The sequence below is a fragment of the Gastrolobium bilobum genome, unplaced genomic scaffold (genome assembly GCF_033153095.1).
Source record: "Gastrolobium bilobum isolate Gb01-03AN ecotype WA unplaced genomic scaffold, APGP_CSIRO_Gbil_v1 utg17219, whole genome shotgun sequence".
Taxonomy (NCBI): Eukaryota; Viridiplantae; Streptophyta; class Magnoliopsida; order Fabales; family Fabaceae; genus Gastrolobium; species Gastrolobium bilobum.
The window spans coordinates 163,344-179,563 of NW_026897120.1; the positions used below are offsets into that span (position 1 = coordinate 163,344).

The window sequence follows — 16,220 nt, forward strand, 5'->3', positions numbered from 1 at the left end:
ACACATTATTATAATATAGAAGGAACTTATAATGTATACTTAAGTGCCTAAGTTCAACATAATAATGCAATCACTAGAATAGCAATCATTTCTTAACAACCAGAAAAGGGAAACACAAATACTATTAAACATGGGGTGAGAGGGTGAGGTTAATTTTCAGGAGTGTCTCCCATGCAGTTGTTTGACTGGGAAATTTGATCAACCTCATCTTTCATTGATTTAGGTCAAGCACATAAAAAACCAAGATGATAATGGATGTATAAACTTGTATTTATATCAGTAGATTCCGTTAGACTTTTGAGTAGTGTCACCCTGGTCCAACTTTGCTTGTTTGTTTCCATCCAGCTTTAACCCAAAGTGAATGTGAGGGAAATGTGCCCACTGCATACTCATTTAAAAAGAGACAATCAGAAAGGAAAAACAATTGTACCAATGGATATATACTAGTACAACATAACAGTGTATACCATATATAGTCAAGAGGAATATATATAGGATATAACAAGCAGCAAATTGGCTCACAAAAGTTGTGATAGATAATACTCTTCTGGGGCCACTAGGATCGATCTAGTGGTGAGGGATTTAGATAGGTTGTATTAAATTATATGTTCAATTCTCAGTTGTATAAAAAAAGAAGATAATACTCTTCTCGTACAAATTAAGATGTATAAAAAATGAAATTTCGGGCTAAACCATCATGAACAAGGGAAGAATACATATGTATATAAAAACAAGAATATCAAACAATGTATAGTGTTATTTTTTACAAGTTTTGGTTCAAGAAAAGTGATTCGTAAAATTCTGCTAGGACCTATATCTAACTTAAAGAAATATAACAGCCTGCTTTCAACTTTATTAAGATTAGTATTTGAACAATGTTAGGATACTCAATAGTTGTCATTAAAGTGGGTTGGAATTAGGGTAATCCGCTTACAATGGTTTTTAAAAGAAATCATAATAGTAAGTCTAACGTTCTGTTTTAACTGAAAACTTTAAGTTGACAACTTCAAGGGTTTTTTCACTTCATTTATTATTAATGAGACTTCTTTTATGCACATATATGTTTGAACTCACATTTAAATTATCTCTCTCAAGTATGAGTCCACACAAAGAGCCCAAAAATCTAGCTGATTTGCTTATAATAGACTAAGAGAAATCATAACTATAGACATGAATCAAATTATTGACTCTAATTAAGACCATTGTTGGAATTAGAATAACTCAATTACCGAGGTGATTCACTTACATCGAACTTGAAAAGAAATACTATTGACAAATGACAATACATTTGAACTCAACATAAAGTAGTAGACTCATGAGTCCTTCCATTTACGATGTTCACACTCTATCCATTCCTTTTCGATGTAAAACTTCTTTTATACACATATATACTTAAAATTCACACTTAATTTTTATTTCTTTTTTTGATATAAAACACACTTAAATTTTTAACATCTAGTAAAGCGAAAGATCAACCCTAAAAGAATGTCATCATATTCTTCGTACTGCCTTGGCTAAGCCATTATGATCATATTATTTAGGAAGGATAATTTTGTCCAAATCCATTACATAAATCTTACTTGTATTTGTCTTTGTCCTACAGTAATTAGCACTATTTCTAATCTAAATGGTAAACACATATATATACACCTACCTTATACACTTATTACCTTTTAATTTTTTTTTAAAGCAACCTCACTCCTCCTCTCTCTCTCTCTCTCTCTCTCTTTCTCTCTCTCTCTCTCTCTCTCTCTCTCTCTCTCTATATATATATATATATATATATATATATATATATATATATCAAAAGTGACCGGACTAAAGAAAGTGTGTGAATTTAGGTATAAAAGTACTATCATTGTTTTCCTATTGATGATTTCTTAAAATGGTTTTCACAGATCATTTTTTTCACCCATTACTTAAACCTTACTTTGTTTGGGAAAAAAAATTAAGAGAAAGTGTATTGCAAAATGTTTTTTTTTTAATTATTTAAAAAATAATTAGTGGAAGAAAGTTGTGATAAATAAAGTTTTGTTATAATCACATGTTATGCAAGCCCACTTATCTATGCTGGATCACCTCATTCTGTGACCAACATTGTGCGGTTATTGAACACTGATACGTTTAAATGTGTAAGAAAAAGGGGATGCGTAAAGACCACCACCCTATATAATATTAACATGATTGTATATTATTTATGTAATATGTTAGTCAAATTAATATCATTTAGGGAAGGAAAATATTGAATCTTATATGTTAATCATATCGACAGTACTCCTTGTCTCGGTTAAACAAGCTACTAGCTTATACAATGTTGAAATAACAAATAAAGTGGTTTATGGCATACGATTATGCGTCATTTCGCTATAGAATATTATATATGACAATCTTAAATCTTAATACATTAATTCTAATGCTTCTTCCGGATAACTACAAAGCTTAATTTATTTAATAGATATTTTTATTTGTCATTTCGTTTATCACATGGAAACCATGGCTTGATTAATATTTCTCAACTCCACTACACATGCATGTCAGTTTGTATTTATCACCACCGTATTACTTAAATAAGAGCAAACCCCATTATGAGTGGCAGTTGAAGGATATGATTAGTTGCCCTTTATACACCAAAGTTCGATATTAACCTGCAGCCTCGAAGAAGGCGCTAGTTGGTTTAATTGGTAAAGTTTCTACAATAATTGTAGGGATATTGGATTGCCACCTTCACCGAGTTCAGATAAACGACAAAATTATCTCTTATTGTGTAATCCATACATGTGAGGGAAAAAATTAGATATGGAACTTTCATGCATTCATATGCCAGAATGCATATGCAAAAAACGGAAAAATAGTAATAAAGCTTAGACTCACGTTTTTGGCTGCTGTGCTGAATGCTTCCCTGTGGCTGATATCTGGATTACTTGCCTTAATTCTTTGGATTTCCTCCCTGCAACCACAAAACAAAAAGGCTTGTTATCTTTTTCTGTTGAATGAAACCACATGTACATATATAATATACTAGTATCTTACCAATGATTTTTATGAGTAAATTATTAAAAAAAATTAACTGATTGTTGACCACAAATCTTTCATGTAATTAAAATACACCATAAACAACATTTTAAAAAACCATTTATCATGTATATATATATATAAAAAAAAACCATTTATCAACCTGTTGTTCCAGCTTGACTAGTTTCGAATTTCAATTTTAGGTACGCAACTATATTAAAAACTTGATAGGAAAAACTTTAATTTACTACTGTTGTGATCCTGTCCAGCTCGACCAGATTAGTCTAGTAATCAATCAGCTAGGGAAGAAATCTCAAAAAGAAAAAAACCATTTACTATTTCCCAACGATATTCAGGTGGTTTTCAGGTTATATGGTCCAAAATTGTCTAAAATTGTTTTATTTTTAAAAATTCAAGAATTCTTTCTTTTATAATGATGCTTTAAATTTTTTATACCCATTCTCTTTGCTTCTATCGTTTCAAACTTTTAACTTGCTAATGATTTATATACAATTGTATATATAACCGATTATATTAATTGAACTATGAATCAACATTTTCATTATTAGTACTTCTCATATTCAACTAGTTTTTAAAAACATCATGGGACCACAAACTCTACTCATCCACATATATCAATTATAATAGGTAGATATACACCATGTAAGAGTAGAATGGGACATGCCTGGAGGTTGATTCAAAATTGTAAATTCGAAATTGTGATACTTACTTAATGAACCGATTATAAGCAGAAGGAACACGTTGTCTCTTCTCAGGAGCTGTGTTAATCACACGAGATTATTTAGTTCAAAATATTGAACAGATTGCATAGAATATAAATATAAACGCCATAAATCAACAATTTCAAATCACATGATTTTCTAACATCAACCAAAATTAAGTTTAACTGAATAGTACTGTTATAAGCTTATATATTCTAGGGCACAGCATCACTGCAATCAATTAAAGATGGGTCAATTTTGTTACGTAAGGTCACAATCTGGTTGGGGACAATAAAATTGATGAAGAAAAAAAATAGGCCAATATGGGTACCTTTGTACCCCAAAAAAAAATTGGATACTCTGAGAGATGGACGCCCACTCTTATGAAAAACTGAGTATTATGACAAGTGTTTCAATGATGACTTTGTTGTGCTTGCTTTCATTAATTAGCTTCTACAAGTTGTGGAGTAAGTAGTGTGAGTCTTTTTGTCCTTAAGACGAAAAAGTTCAGGCTGGCCTAGCTAGGTAGTATATTGTACCTACCGGGTTGTAACTCATTCAAACTTAGATTCATCATGAAATTATGCCATAAACTAAATACAGAGAACAAAAGTAGAGTGTGTGACTCACGACGAATTGGAGGAACCCTAGGTTGCTCATGGTCTACCGGTAATGCTTTGCATTTTGAAGATGATCCCAGTTCCTTGATACTTGGCTCTTGAACACTTAGGTGCTGTTTCTGTAATTTAATTAGCAACAATAGAAAATTAATTAATAAGATAAACACATATATACATACACGGGAGGAGATCCCTTCGCATGTGTGATTTCACATGATCAAGTCGTGCGAAGGATTCTGAACTACCGAGAGATAAATGAATAGTGATAAGAGATGAAAGAGAAGAAATATTAGAATATAAGGTTGGGAAAAATAACCGTTGATTTGTTTATCAACGGTTAAGAACCCTTCATATGATCAGATAATATGAAATCACACATGAGAGAATCCATTCCCGTACGTATGCACAAACACACACACACAACCAAGCAAAAGGAGAGTAAATTTAAAAAAAAAGAAAAAAAAATAAGTATAATAATTCATTCAGTAATCCATAAGGTCATATATATACAAAAATGTCCAAAAAAAGAAAAGGAACCAAAAGAGACTGAAATACCTGAGGGTCTTGAGGGGGATGTGTTTGAAGTGAAGCTCCCATGTTAACTGATAGCAAATTGGCACAATGCCCACATCTAACCGTCACTATGGTGAGGAAACTGCTGCATGGAACACTAACCTGCCAATACCCATTTGGGATTAATACAAAACAAAACATATAGTACTACTTCAAATTTCACTACCTAGTAGCTACAAATTAATTAGGTAATCTAAATAATAATCCTTCTCTCTCTTGCACAAACACAAGGAAATCAAAGACTCAAACTTCGATCTAATCCTGCAAAACCTCAAACATTCAATCATAATTACATAAATAACAGAAAAGCTGATATATATCTCATTGTTGAATAATTGTTTATTCAACAAATTAATATTATATTACTTATGTATCAATATTGTTTGAGATCAACTGAAGCTATCACATTCCTTATGGAGCGGAGAAAACAAATGGTTGGTGAAGCAGAAGAAAAAGGTTGAAGAAGACAAATAAGGTTGAGAGAGGGAGGTAAGTGCAGTAATCTTTTGTTTCATTATGAGGGAGCTAGGAGTACTTTTTGTATACACTGTTATGAGGTGTGTATACACTGTCCAACTTAGGAAGAGTGAGTGCATCACATTCAATAGGTCTTATAGCAGCAAGGTCTCAGTAACCTGACATAGCTAATTTAAAAGTTAGCACTCTCACAATATATGTTTCCTTGTTGTGGGTGCGCAACACTTTTTGTGCTGACATGCACTACAAGGCAAGATGATAAAAGATAGAAATTGTAGCTCATAGCGAGGAAGAAAGAGAGAGAGAAAGAGAGTGAAAATGACATGACTGGAACGGAAACCATAAAGGCCATGAAGCACCGTTAACCATTACTGCTACCAAACAGATACAGGCTATGAATAAAGAAAAGTGATCATCATGAATATCATCAGATTAAATTTACTGCTCCACCTTTGTACAGTGTTTAAGATCTATCTCCATTTGAGGACGAGAGAAAGAAAGATATATATATATATATATATATATATATATATAATGCTTTCTCAAAAGGAGTAATTTCAACAGAGATATTATTATGAAAGGTGAGAAAGGTAAAGGAAAAAAATAAAAAATAAAGAGAGAGAGAGAGAAGAGAAAGAGCATAGGATTTTCTGGTGCTTCAATGGATTTGTCTATAGAAGTCATAATCTCCACACAAGTTCTTGTAGAAAGAAAGAGAGGACACTGTATCGGTACTTAAAGGAAGCAACAAGTCTGAAATTGTGAAAAATACTTGCTCATCAAAAAAATTGACGCTTCACTGGCAAATCATGATGAACAGAATACCCACCTTCGCCCCTCATCACTCATCAGAGAGAAACTACACTGTGTGCCATCACATGGATTTTTATTTATGAAGATTTAAGTACATAAAGTAAAGAACAAAAACCTGATAAAATAAACTCAAACAGCTAGCTTTAGACTTTATATATATATATAAATATATCATATAGAATATGAGATCATAGGATGCTATATATTCTTTGAAAAAAACTTGATAAATAAATAATAAGATGGGAAAGGACTCCATATATATTAGGAGAACCCTAATACCTTGGAATAGCCCTACATATTCATAACCCTTCAATTTCTTATGTGTATGCATTTTTGTTTATAAACATCATGAAATTGCTTATTCTGGTTCACAAATTTCTTTTCTCACATCTCAAATTAGGATATGCCTTAGTTTCTCAAAGAAAGATTGACAATTGCTGATAGGTGCTGGGTTTCGAGAATTTCCTTTTCTTCTGCTATTACCTCTTACCAAATTAGCTCCAAAGCTGAACTTGTTAGCATAATAAAGGTTATAGAGCAAAACCCAGTTACACTTTCTCATAAAATATAAGATAGGGGTCGAATTCTTGATCTAAGGTAAATTCCAGTCAAGAAATTCACTTCAATAATGGATTCCAACTCCTTGGGGAAGTGACCCTTCTTTAATATTCTTTGCTTTCGTGATCTCGATAAATATAGAAAACCCGTATTTTGACAAATTAGCTGATGAAAAACAAGGTACAATAACAAGCTTTGAAAAATATAAAACAAAGGAGGAAAAAAAAGAAGAAGAAGAAGGAGAATTCAGAACTGTACCGCTAGAGTGGTGTTGCAGAAGTTGCAGTGAACATAACAAACACGTTCGGTTGCCATCATGTCCATTGACATATATATTTTTTTTTTTAACTTGTGTGTGTGTGTGTGTGCTTAGTAGATTTATACGCAGATCACAAGAGAGAATTCCTTGACTGAAACAAAGTGAACAAGCTATAGGTCAAGGATTTACACAGAAGTATATAAGAAAGAGAATCATAAAGGTGAAATATAAAAACAAAGAAAGAAAGAAAAAAACTTTGTTAACTTTTTTTTTTTTTTTTTTGTTAAATGAAGAGAGAGAGAGAGGATGTGTACAAAAATCTCAATGGTTAGGATGGGACTAGTCTGGTCGGGGAAAGGCAGTGAAGTAGAGTGGGGTTAATGGCTACAGAATTACGAAGAAAAGATGGATTATCTATAGAGCGACGGTATTCTAACTATCAACAATTCTCAATATTAATTTATTACTCATCACATTAGAATGTTAAAAAAAATTTAAAGATAGAGAAAAGGTTAATCTAATGGTGATTAGATAGGTAGTAAGTTGGTAGTGAAAGATTTTGATAGTGAGAATATCTCTTCTCTTATATATATATATATATATATATATATATATATATATATATATATATATATATATGGGAAAAACATTTCTCATATATATATATATATATACGGCCACCCCAAAACTTTTGAGATAAATTTATCTCCGGCCACCCCAAAACTACGTCATTTTGATTATTTATTTTCTTATATGTATTGATTCACTTTTGAATGGTTATGATTTTCTTTTTCTCTCTCTTCTTTTATCACCATTGATTCATCTTTGTACGGTTATGATTTAGTAGTCGGAGATAACTGTATCTCCGGCAGCTTGAGAAATTTATATATATAGGAAATTGTTAAGAAATTCTTGAAATGTTTGTGCGCGTGTTTGTGAAACACACAGTAACAGTGAGTGGGGAAAGGAAGGTAAAGGGTCTGGATGTGTTATGATTGAGAAAATGAGTGGGTGGGAATGACCCATCTCTCTAACCTTACTGGCTTCTTTCTGTAGCGGACGAGGGGGGCGAGATATTAATGCTTCGAATGTTTTTAAGAGATCATAAGAGAGAAAAAACCTTATTATATATTATATTATAGGGTTTAGTGTGTGTCATCTAAAAAGATAAAGTTGTGTCTTTTTAGTGATTTACACAGAGTACGACCGGTCATACTCTGTGTAATTCTGAAAAGTTACTTTTTTTCACTTTACACATCAGCGATGTGGCTGGGAAGAGAAAAAAAAAAAGCAATTTTTCCGTTATACATAAAATATGACCGGTCATACTTTGTGTAAAACACCTAAAATGACACAAGCTTATGCCATCCAAAATAATACTTCTTTTCCCTGTATTATAACAAATAAAGGCTCTGATTGATTTCTGTTTTGTAAAACGTAAAACAGTTTTTTAGTTTTCAGAACAAAAAAATTAAAAAACTCGTTTGGTAAAACCTGTTTTGTAAAAAATGTTTTGAAAACTATAACTATTTTTTTGTTTTTAAAATCAAATTTAGAGAACATGTCTAAGTTGTTTTTGTTTTCTGTTTTGATTTTTAACTTTTAAAAAGAAAAAAATATAAAAAATAACTATTTTCATAATTATTTTACAAAAACAGTTTTAAAAAAAAAAAATTAAAACACAGTCAAACAGTCGCAAAGTTTATGGCGATCAGAAAGAAGAGACATGCTTAAAATTTGTGCCATTCAAATGTTATTATAGAGGGTGACAAATGGTTCACTTGTTTTAACCACTTTTTCTTCTTTTTCCAAAAGAATTTAATTAATACTACTTTTTCCAAGTCTATTCTGATTTCTGACCTTCAAATCTGTGTTCAAGAACAAAAACCTAAGATGGAGTACTAAATCTAGCTGTCTAAATCACGTTATTCTAAAGCTCTGAATGTTAATTAAATTATAAGTCAACAAAGTGTGTGTGGAAGCGTTTACTAATACGGTACGGACGTCGAAAGATATAGCAAAGATTGGAAATTAGCTTTTGTCCATTTATGTCGCTCTGGTTGATTATATACTGCGGTGTACTATTTGCAAAGTGATTAGACATCTCACTGTACACATTCATGTATTTCGAACATCTAACACGTGGGATTTATAATTACTTAGTAGTTTAGATTTTTCTTTTTCGGTTTTTTCATAGGAAAATATTATTGTTATGTCAACATAATTTTTTTTTCATGTATACTTATGGATAAATGTGTCTTTTTCTTTTTTTAATGTTGGACCCATCTAAATCCGTATATACAGGAAATGAATATTATCGGCATTAACCTAAGAAAAGTTAACCCCTTTTCATATATATTATAAGAGAGATATTTTAATTTTAGTGTAAGATTAAAAAATTTTACTTTTCATCATTTTTATTCATTTAACAATTATAATTTATTGAGTTATATTAATTAATAATTATTAATTGTAAATAAATTATGATTGTTGAATAAATGCAAAATTAAAATAGAGAATAAAACTTTTTAAATATTATACTGAAGTCAATATATATATTAAAAAAGTATTTCTGCAGTTAATGCGGATAAGTTATCTGGATTTACTATCAAAATGACGTCATTTTGAGATTGAAATATTAAAAAATTATAATTATAAAGACTATAATAATCCTGAAATAAATTAAAATTACAAAATATATACCATGATTTCCATCCCAAAACGACGTCGTATTGAGCTTACTGCAGAAAAAGCGAACCTATATATATATATATATATATATATATATATATATATATATATATATATATATATTAACAAAATTTATGTGAGTCTCGTTAAATTATTTTATTTTATTTTTAACATTGAAATTTATAAATTTTATTCAATAATAAATAAGTACTAAGAGTTTACCAAAAAAAAAAATTGAGTACTAAGAAATTAAAAAATATAATATTTTTTGTTAACCTAGTCAATAGAGAACCTTTGAAACTCTGCATCAGCATTTCAGAAACGAGGGGACGTATAATCCAAGAATAACATATGCTTGTCAATTATGCTATAATTGTGTTATTTTTTTTCTTCCGTAAGAATACGATCGAGGTGTTCCTATGCATTTTGAGTAAGCACTAATCTCCATTTTGCCTTAGCCACAAATAAGTTATAAGGATTGGGTTTTCTGTATACTGCAATAACTTTATTTTTTTTATTCTTTTGAAATTAAAATGAAGCTATAACTTGATGAAACTAAAAACTTGACATATGCCTTGTTCACATTGGCACAAAAAACACTGCATTTCCATCAATACCCGGGTCATGTTTGTACAGTTTCTTTCTTTTAGAAACATCTTTAATTTGAAGCATTTATTGGTGATAAAAAGAAAGTTATGGAGTTAGCATAAAAGTTGAATTTTACAATAAATTTGCTATATTTTTTAGGGGAAGGATATTGTGACAACTAAGTTGTGTTACTACCAAGTGACTACCAATCAATCTCACCGTTAGATCGATTATGTTGATCCAACGATTATATTTATTTTCATCTTTGTATGGTCATGATTCCCCATATTTAAAGTGAAAGCATTAAATATGGGAAATCATAACCATACAAAGGTAAAAATAAATATAAAGTATTAAATTTGGGGAATCATGACCATACAAAGATGGAAATAAATATAATCGTTGGATCAATATAATCGATCTAACGGTAAAATTGATTGGTAGTCACTTGGTAGAAATACAACTTGGTTGTCACAATATCCTTCACCTATTTTTTAAGGCAGATAAATTTAATATGAAAAAGTTTAGTATTCTAGTGACAATATTTAGAAGTAGTTCTTGTTTGTATAGAAAGTGAGTATGGATCGAAGGGATGTAGCAGAACTAATGGAAATATTACCCAAAAGGGACAGGACCAGGACGAGTACTGTATAGCTAATTAGCTAATTATTTTAGGTCCACAATTGTGCTTTGCAATAGATATCACTAATTACAGATGAGAAAAAAATGTATAATTGTGTACCAACATATCCAACTATCATTGTTCCATGTATGTATTCTCATGTTTAAACAATTATGCCATTATTGGTGGGCGTTAGTTGTAATGTGGGTATCCCTGCCTGGTTCAACTTCTATCTCGTATTAACAGCAGTATTAAAAAAAAAATTGCATATGAAAGAAATATTACACATAGAATACTTATAATTAAATTTCTCATGTAATCAGAATTAAGAGGTAGGATCCTTTAACACCGGTGTCAAATTTAAAGTTTGACACCTCATCTGAAAGCCGTTAGATCAAAAAAGATCAACGACTCTGATTTGTAAGTCTGTGACACCATTGATCTTTTTTGATCTAACGGCTTTCAGATGAGGTGTCAAACTTTAAATTTGACACCGGTGTTAAATGATCCTACCTCCAGAATTAATTATTTATCAAATGTGTAATCCTACTGCAAGAGGATTTGTTGTTAATGGATGAACCGATTTACCCATAGTGTCAGTTAATATTGTTTCATTTTAATGAGTTTGACAAAAAAAAAAAAATATTTATACCTTGCTCCATATTCTACACTCTAGGAGTGTAAATGGGTTAGGCCGGCCTACAGGGGCCTACGACCTAGCCTATATTAGGCTAAATTTGGCCTATCGCAAATAATAAAATAGAACAGACCTAGACTTTAAAAAAAATCTATTTAGAAAACAGAACATAGGCTTTTTTGTACATGTCAGACCTATAAGCCTACATGTCGGCCTATATCATATTATTTATGTTAAATAAAATAAATAAAATTATTATTTTAATAATTTTGAATAATAAAGTAATATTATTTTATTTATTTTTTAATTATTGAATGTTTAATAGGCTTAGACAGGCTAACAAGCCTAGGCCAAGGCTTTTATTTTTTAAATACAGGTCAGGCTAGACTTGTAATCTGGGCCTACACAGGCTAAAAAAACAGGTCAGTCCTAAGATTTTTTACACAGACTTGACCTATTTAAGTCAAAGTTTAGCTTAGCCTATTTACATCCCTACTACGCTCCCCAAGTTGTATTCTCCCAAAAATAGTTACTTCCTTCAAAATCTTTCCCTCCCCTAAATTGTACCCTAAGGGGTGTTTAGTACGTGGAAAAATTTAAAATTATTAGGAAATTGACATTAAAGGGGTGTATTGGATTATGATTTTAAAATATTTTTGAGATAAAAAATCTTATAGATTTTAAAAGACATTTTAGAATTGGAGGGACTTTAAATTTAAAAGACTTTTTTAAAAGACTTTTTTTTACAATTAAGATTTCATAAGATTGAATTTTAAAAGATTTTAATAGAATTTATAAGATTTAAAAGGACAATATGGATTTATAAGATTTTAAAAAACTATATGAATTTTTAACAAATATTCAAAATTGCAAGAGTCAATAAAAAAACAAAGAAATGCAATGATATTAATAAATAAAAAAGTGAACTTAATATAATTTTCTCAATCAATAAAATCTAATGTAATTTTTAACAAACATTCAAAGTTACTAAGCAATAACTTTCCACATATCTAAAGCTATATAGTCCTCCACGCATTAGCATATTCTCGTTCCAGCTCTTGGGTTTCACCATCGAGTTAAAAATTATCTTCTTGATTAACTGGTGATACTGAAGATGAAGATGCATCTATTGATTCAATTGGAAATTCATCTGAACAACATTCTTTGCGAAGAAAGTTGTGTAGTGCTACAGATGCTAACACAAGCTCTGCTTGTGTTTCAAATAGAAATGGAGGTGCAGATTTAAAAATTGTGAACCGTGATTTAAAAATGCCAAATATGCTTCCAATTACATTTCTCAATGATGCATGACGAAGATTGAACAATTCATTTGCATTTTGAGGGTCATTGCCATGACTGTAAAATCTTGCAGATGATATTGCACACCTAGAAATGGAGCTAAAAATTGAACTCGATTAGGAAATTCACAATCCACTAAGAAATATTTACCTAATTATATATACAATACATATAAAATTAGTATGAAAACTAAAAAATATATATATTATTATTTAGAAAATAAATACTTACCTTGGAATCATGAGCTGAACCCTCCCATCCACTAAGAACAAACATGAATTCCAAATCAAAGTTACAAGCTACTGATACATTTTGTGAAATTTTTTGTGACGATTATGATAACTGCTTACATCTCGTCCCCTCACCATTGTAGGAATATGTGTACCATCAATTGCTCCAATGCAATCCTAAAATTATTCATATATAACAATAATTATATTAATGAAAAATACATATTATAATAATGATAATTAAAATGTAATAGTTAAGATTAGATAATTATCACATACCTTAAAAAAGGGTAAAACCTTGTGCCATCCCTTAATTTATTGGGCATAGTAGATCCCGGTTTAGCCATCAAATCAGATGCTATTAAATTCAACGCCTTCAAAATCTTGTGAAAATTTTCACTTGCAGCAAATTGTGAGCGGCCAAATGTATTACGAATTACACAATATCAAGTGTTTTGGCCGATAATTTGTAGGAATGATGCAAGCATTTTTTCAACGAAAATAAATCTTGTATCCTTCAAAGGTGTTTTTGTTGGACAAGTGGCTTCAATACTCAAGAGGGAGGGTGAATTGAGTTTTACAAAATCTTTTCGCAAAGTGTCTCCTTTGATATTTTAAAGACTATTTCTTCAATAGAGTGATTTAATAAGGAAAAATCTAAGTGTGAGAGCAAGTGTAGAGATTAACAAAGTAAGCAAGTGAATGGATAAAGACAATCTAAAAATGCAATTTCAATACTTAAGTAAAGAGTTAAAGGTTAGAGAGATTGCAAACTAGATGTATCCTGGTTCGGTCACCACCACCGTGACCTACGTCTAGACTGAAGCCGCTCGATCAATTCTTTTCACTAACTATCAAGCTTGAGGGTGCTTGACAAATCTCTACAACCTTTCAAGACTTCGGGCTCTTGATGCCTCACAATTTTTCACTCCAGATTTTCTTAGGAATTTGGTGACCTCTCTAGTATAGGGTTCACTCCCCTCTCAAATCAAGAAGTAAGATTGAGGTGATTAAAAGTGGCTAAGTACTCTCAAAGTACAGATTGCACAAATTGAAGAACTAATAGATGTATAGCTTCAAAGGAAAGATGAGCTCAAGTGTATGCAATGAGTAAAGTAAGTAAACAATGAGCAATAATAGGCTAGAATGAGTAATAAAGGTTCAATAAATGATCTATGGTCGTGTACAGTTCATTACTGTTGATGTGGGTATTTATAATGACACCTCAATTGAAAACCAGTCGTTTCTAGCCGTTGTAATCCGTACATATCCGGATATTTTTCGGGCTCATATCCGGATATGGATATCCAGATATGGATATCCGGATATTCTCAGTGCAATACCCGGATATTTCATGGCAGCACCCTTTTTGCACGAATTCTGAGTTTCTTGTCTTTCAAAAAGGTTTCTATGACTTGTAATTGGTTAAGGAAACTGTCTTGAAGCGTTTAAATCATGTAGGTACCTTTTTCAAATCAATTTTGGACAAATCAAACCTTTTGTTTTTACATTTCTTTAAAGATGCATTCTTTTGAAACATATGAGTGATGAATGAACTTGAGCTCATGCAATGCTAGAATCTATACACCTTTACATATTTTTCCTAAGTCCTAAATGAATATACCCTTTGAGGTTTTTGGACTTGGATTGATGCTTGCATGCTTTCACATTTGTTTGAGTTTCTTTTGGATGTTGCTTCATCCTTGAGCATTCCTCTTTGTTATCATCAAAACTATGTTGACGTGGAATCATCAAGTGTATGTACGTTGCATCCACATCATCACTTTGATTCATCAGTTTTTTCTTTAAGAATTATGCATAACTTACGTAACACATCTGGATACATTCTATATAATTGTCGAAAGATAGCAAGATCCTCATTCAATGCCTGATGTATATAGTCATATTCTATACTAGTAATTCGTCTTCGAGTCAATGGACGTTCAATATGTTCACCACCCATCATAATAAAAAATTGATTTAACACATGCATCAATGTATAGATTTCCATCATCAACATGTACATGGCTTCATAAAATTCTTCATCTATTTCTGAATCAACTATTTCTTCGTCAACTCTTTCTTCTTCCTCTATGTCATTATTTTCATACATGCTCGATTGTGACATTATATGTATATAAAAAAAATACACGAGACTGCAAACAATTAAAAAAGAAGAAAATAAAATCCCATGTGAATAACTCAAATAATTCAGTAAAAATACAACCAATAAATAGTTCAACCAAATTATAACCCAACTACTACAACCAAAATAGTTCAACCAAGTTATAACCCAAATACTTCAACCAAATTACAACCAAAATAACATAAAAAATGTAGTTCATGAAAGGACAATCTGATCAAAATATTAATCACCCTAGCTTGAAATTTATCCAAGAAAAGCGCTCTTCTAATGACATGCACAAGAACAAGACCTTTTTTGCTTTAGTATTAAGCAAATCAGCTGCCAAGAATCGAGTCTTATCCTCCAAATTTGGAATCTCTTTTATAGCATCCCAAATATTACTTTCTCTTTTTCTATCTCTTTCTCTTTCCTCCATTAGGTTAGATATTTTTTCAAAATTGCTAGCAATAGTCTCAATGCCAATTGAAAGATTTTCTAGAACTTTAGCTTGATTTTTTGACCCAACTGAGGTAGAATTCCCTTCATATTCAAATCTAATTCCCTTCATTTTCTCTGAATCTAAAGAGGAATGTGATGGTGGACTACATTGGTGGGATGATGGAGAATGGTCGAGTGGTTCATAGTGATTTGGTGTTATGAAGGCATCGTTGATAGGAATATACACAAAGTCTTCCATCCTGGAATCCTTAATTTCTTCTCCAAGAATTGTAGCATCGGTATCATTAGTGCCTAATGCAATGAAATCATTCCCAGTAGCAGTTGCACCACTAAAGACAATCTTCGATTCTTCATAATCAACTGCACTCTTTTCACGAAGCTTACCGTGACTTGGATGAGACTGGAAAATAACATATTTTTCTATGTTAATATATTACAAAGAATGTAATGTACTAATTTAGTAAGCTATTAATATACCTTTAAGTAATCTTCCCATACTTCATCACTAGTAGTGAACGTCTTTGTAATTGTGTCC

The 16,220-nt window shown here is 31.1% G+C and overlaps 1 protein-coding gene across 1 annotated transcript; it reads right to left on the minus strand.

Moving 5' to 3' along the window:
- Window positions 1-7,266, minus strand: LOC133304326 (putative axial regulator YABBY 2). Its single transcript, XM_061504341.1, has 6 exons — window positions 7,034-7,266; window positions 4,910-5,029; window positions 4,365-4,473; window positions 3,743-3,791; window positions 2,872-2,947; window positions 1-381 (listed from the first exon to the last, which is right to left on the minus strand). The coding sequence occupies exons 1-6, from the start codon at window positions 7,103-7,105 to the stop codon at window positions 277-279; spliced, it is 531 nt and encodes a 176-aa protein (XP_061360325.1). The 5' UTR covers window positions 7,106-7,266; the 3' UTR covers window positions 1-276.
- Window positions 7,267-16,220: the final 8,954 nt, after the last annotated feature.